The following is a 1,289-nucleotide window of genomic DNA, read 5'->3' on the forward strand; positions in this document are numbered from 1 at the left end:
TTTTTTGTCCCAGGAATTGAACTCAAGATTATTGAGCTATCTCTCTGGCCTCCAAAATTCAGGTTTTAAAAGACTCATGCCTATCTTAGTGATTCACAAATATTCTAGTCCCCTTGACAGAAGTAATGGTAACAAATACTGATTCTCCAGCCTAATGATAACAAAACGTCATAAATCCACCCACTCTTTTTGGTCTGGTGTTATTCACTCAGCAATATTTTTTTCTTAATTTGTTTTCCTAGGGATATCTTTCTTTCAGTAATAAGACATGCTGAATAGTCAATAGGAAACATCTACTTTACAGGATTTCTTTCACTTTTGTGTGGTAGCAGGTGCCTGGAGTCTCAGCTACTTGATCAGCTGGGACAGAATTGTTTCAGCCCAATAGTTCAATATCAGCAGGGGAAATTCAGTGAAATCACATCTCCAAACAAACAAATGACATCTCCAATCACATCTCCAAGCCTTTAGCAAGACTGTTAAGAGGCCAGCTGGCCTCTCTCCCCGATTATCCACTTCCCACATCCCACTGTTCCTGACCGTTTCCTACCTGAAGTGCTTTAGAGAGGCCAGGTTTTCTGACCAGTACAGGAGCTGGTGGTGGCAAAAGAGGAGGCGGCGGCGGTGGCGGAGGAGGAGGTGGTGGGGGAGGAAGGTGGCTGCTTGGTGGTGGCAGCGTGGGCGGGAGCATGGCTGGGGAGATTCCAGGGCTGGTTAGGGCACAGACAGACACATTTGCAAGTTTACCACTCGTGTGACACTGTTGCCCACAGCTTGGACAAGACTCTTCCGTGAGGGTCTGGAAGAAGAAGACATTATATTAGGCAAATGAATAATGCGTTCATCTGGTTCTCCTGGGCAACCTGATATGAAAGCTACCACACATTTGAATGCTTCCTGACTGTGTTGCAGGCTTCATAATATTTTCTCATTTAATGATCATAGCTTTCACTGTTTCATTCATTCATTTGTGTAATAGGAGCCTCGCTGTGACTTTGAAGACAATAAACATACATAAATGCTGAAATCCTAACAGCCAGGGATACAGCTCAGCAGCGCTGTGCTTGCCTAGCAAGCACAAGGTCCTGAGTTGGATTCTCGGTTCAAGAAAGCAAAATAGTTCAAACATAACAAGGCCATAGGAAGAGCCATTAAGTGAGCTCTGAGCACAAACAGCTGGAGTCTTGGGGGATGGGAGCTATACCCCGGAAGGCTAAAGCAGGAGGATATACAATTTGAGCCCAGAATAGCCCACTCAGGGAGATGGCTCAGTGGAATAAGCACTTCCC

General features: G+C 45.2%; 1 protein-coding gene across 1 annotated transcript in view; it reads right to left on the bottom strand.

Moving 5' to 3' along the window:
• Prr11 (proline rich 11) overlaps positions 1-691 on the bottom strand; it is a 28,329-nt gene extending 27,638 nt beyond the window's left edge. The window contains exon 1 of the mRNA XM_023703159.1: positions 551-691. Coding sequence (XP_023558927.1) covers positions 551-691 — 141 coding nt within the window. The remainder of the gene's footprint in view (positions 1-550) is intronic.
• Between the last annotated feature and the right edge of the window lie 598 nt (positions 692-1,289).

Source organism: Octodon degus, unplaced genomic scaffold (assembly GCF_000260255.1).
Source record: "Octodon degus isolate 3935 unplaced genomic scaffold, OctDeg1.0 scaffold00164, whole genome shotgun sequence".
NCBI lineage: Eukaryota > Metazoa > Chordata > Mammalia > Rodentia > Octodontidae > Octodon > Octodon degus.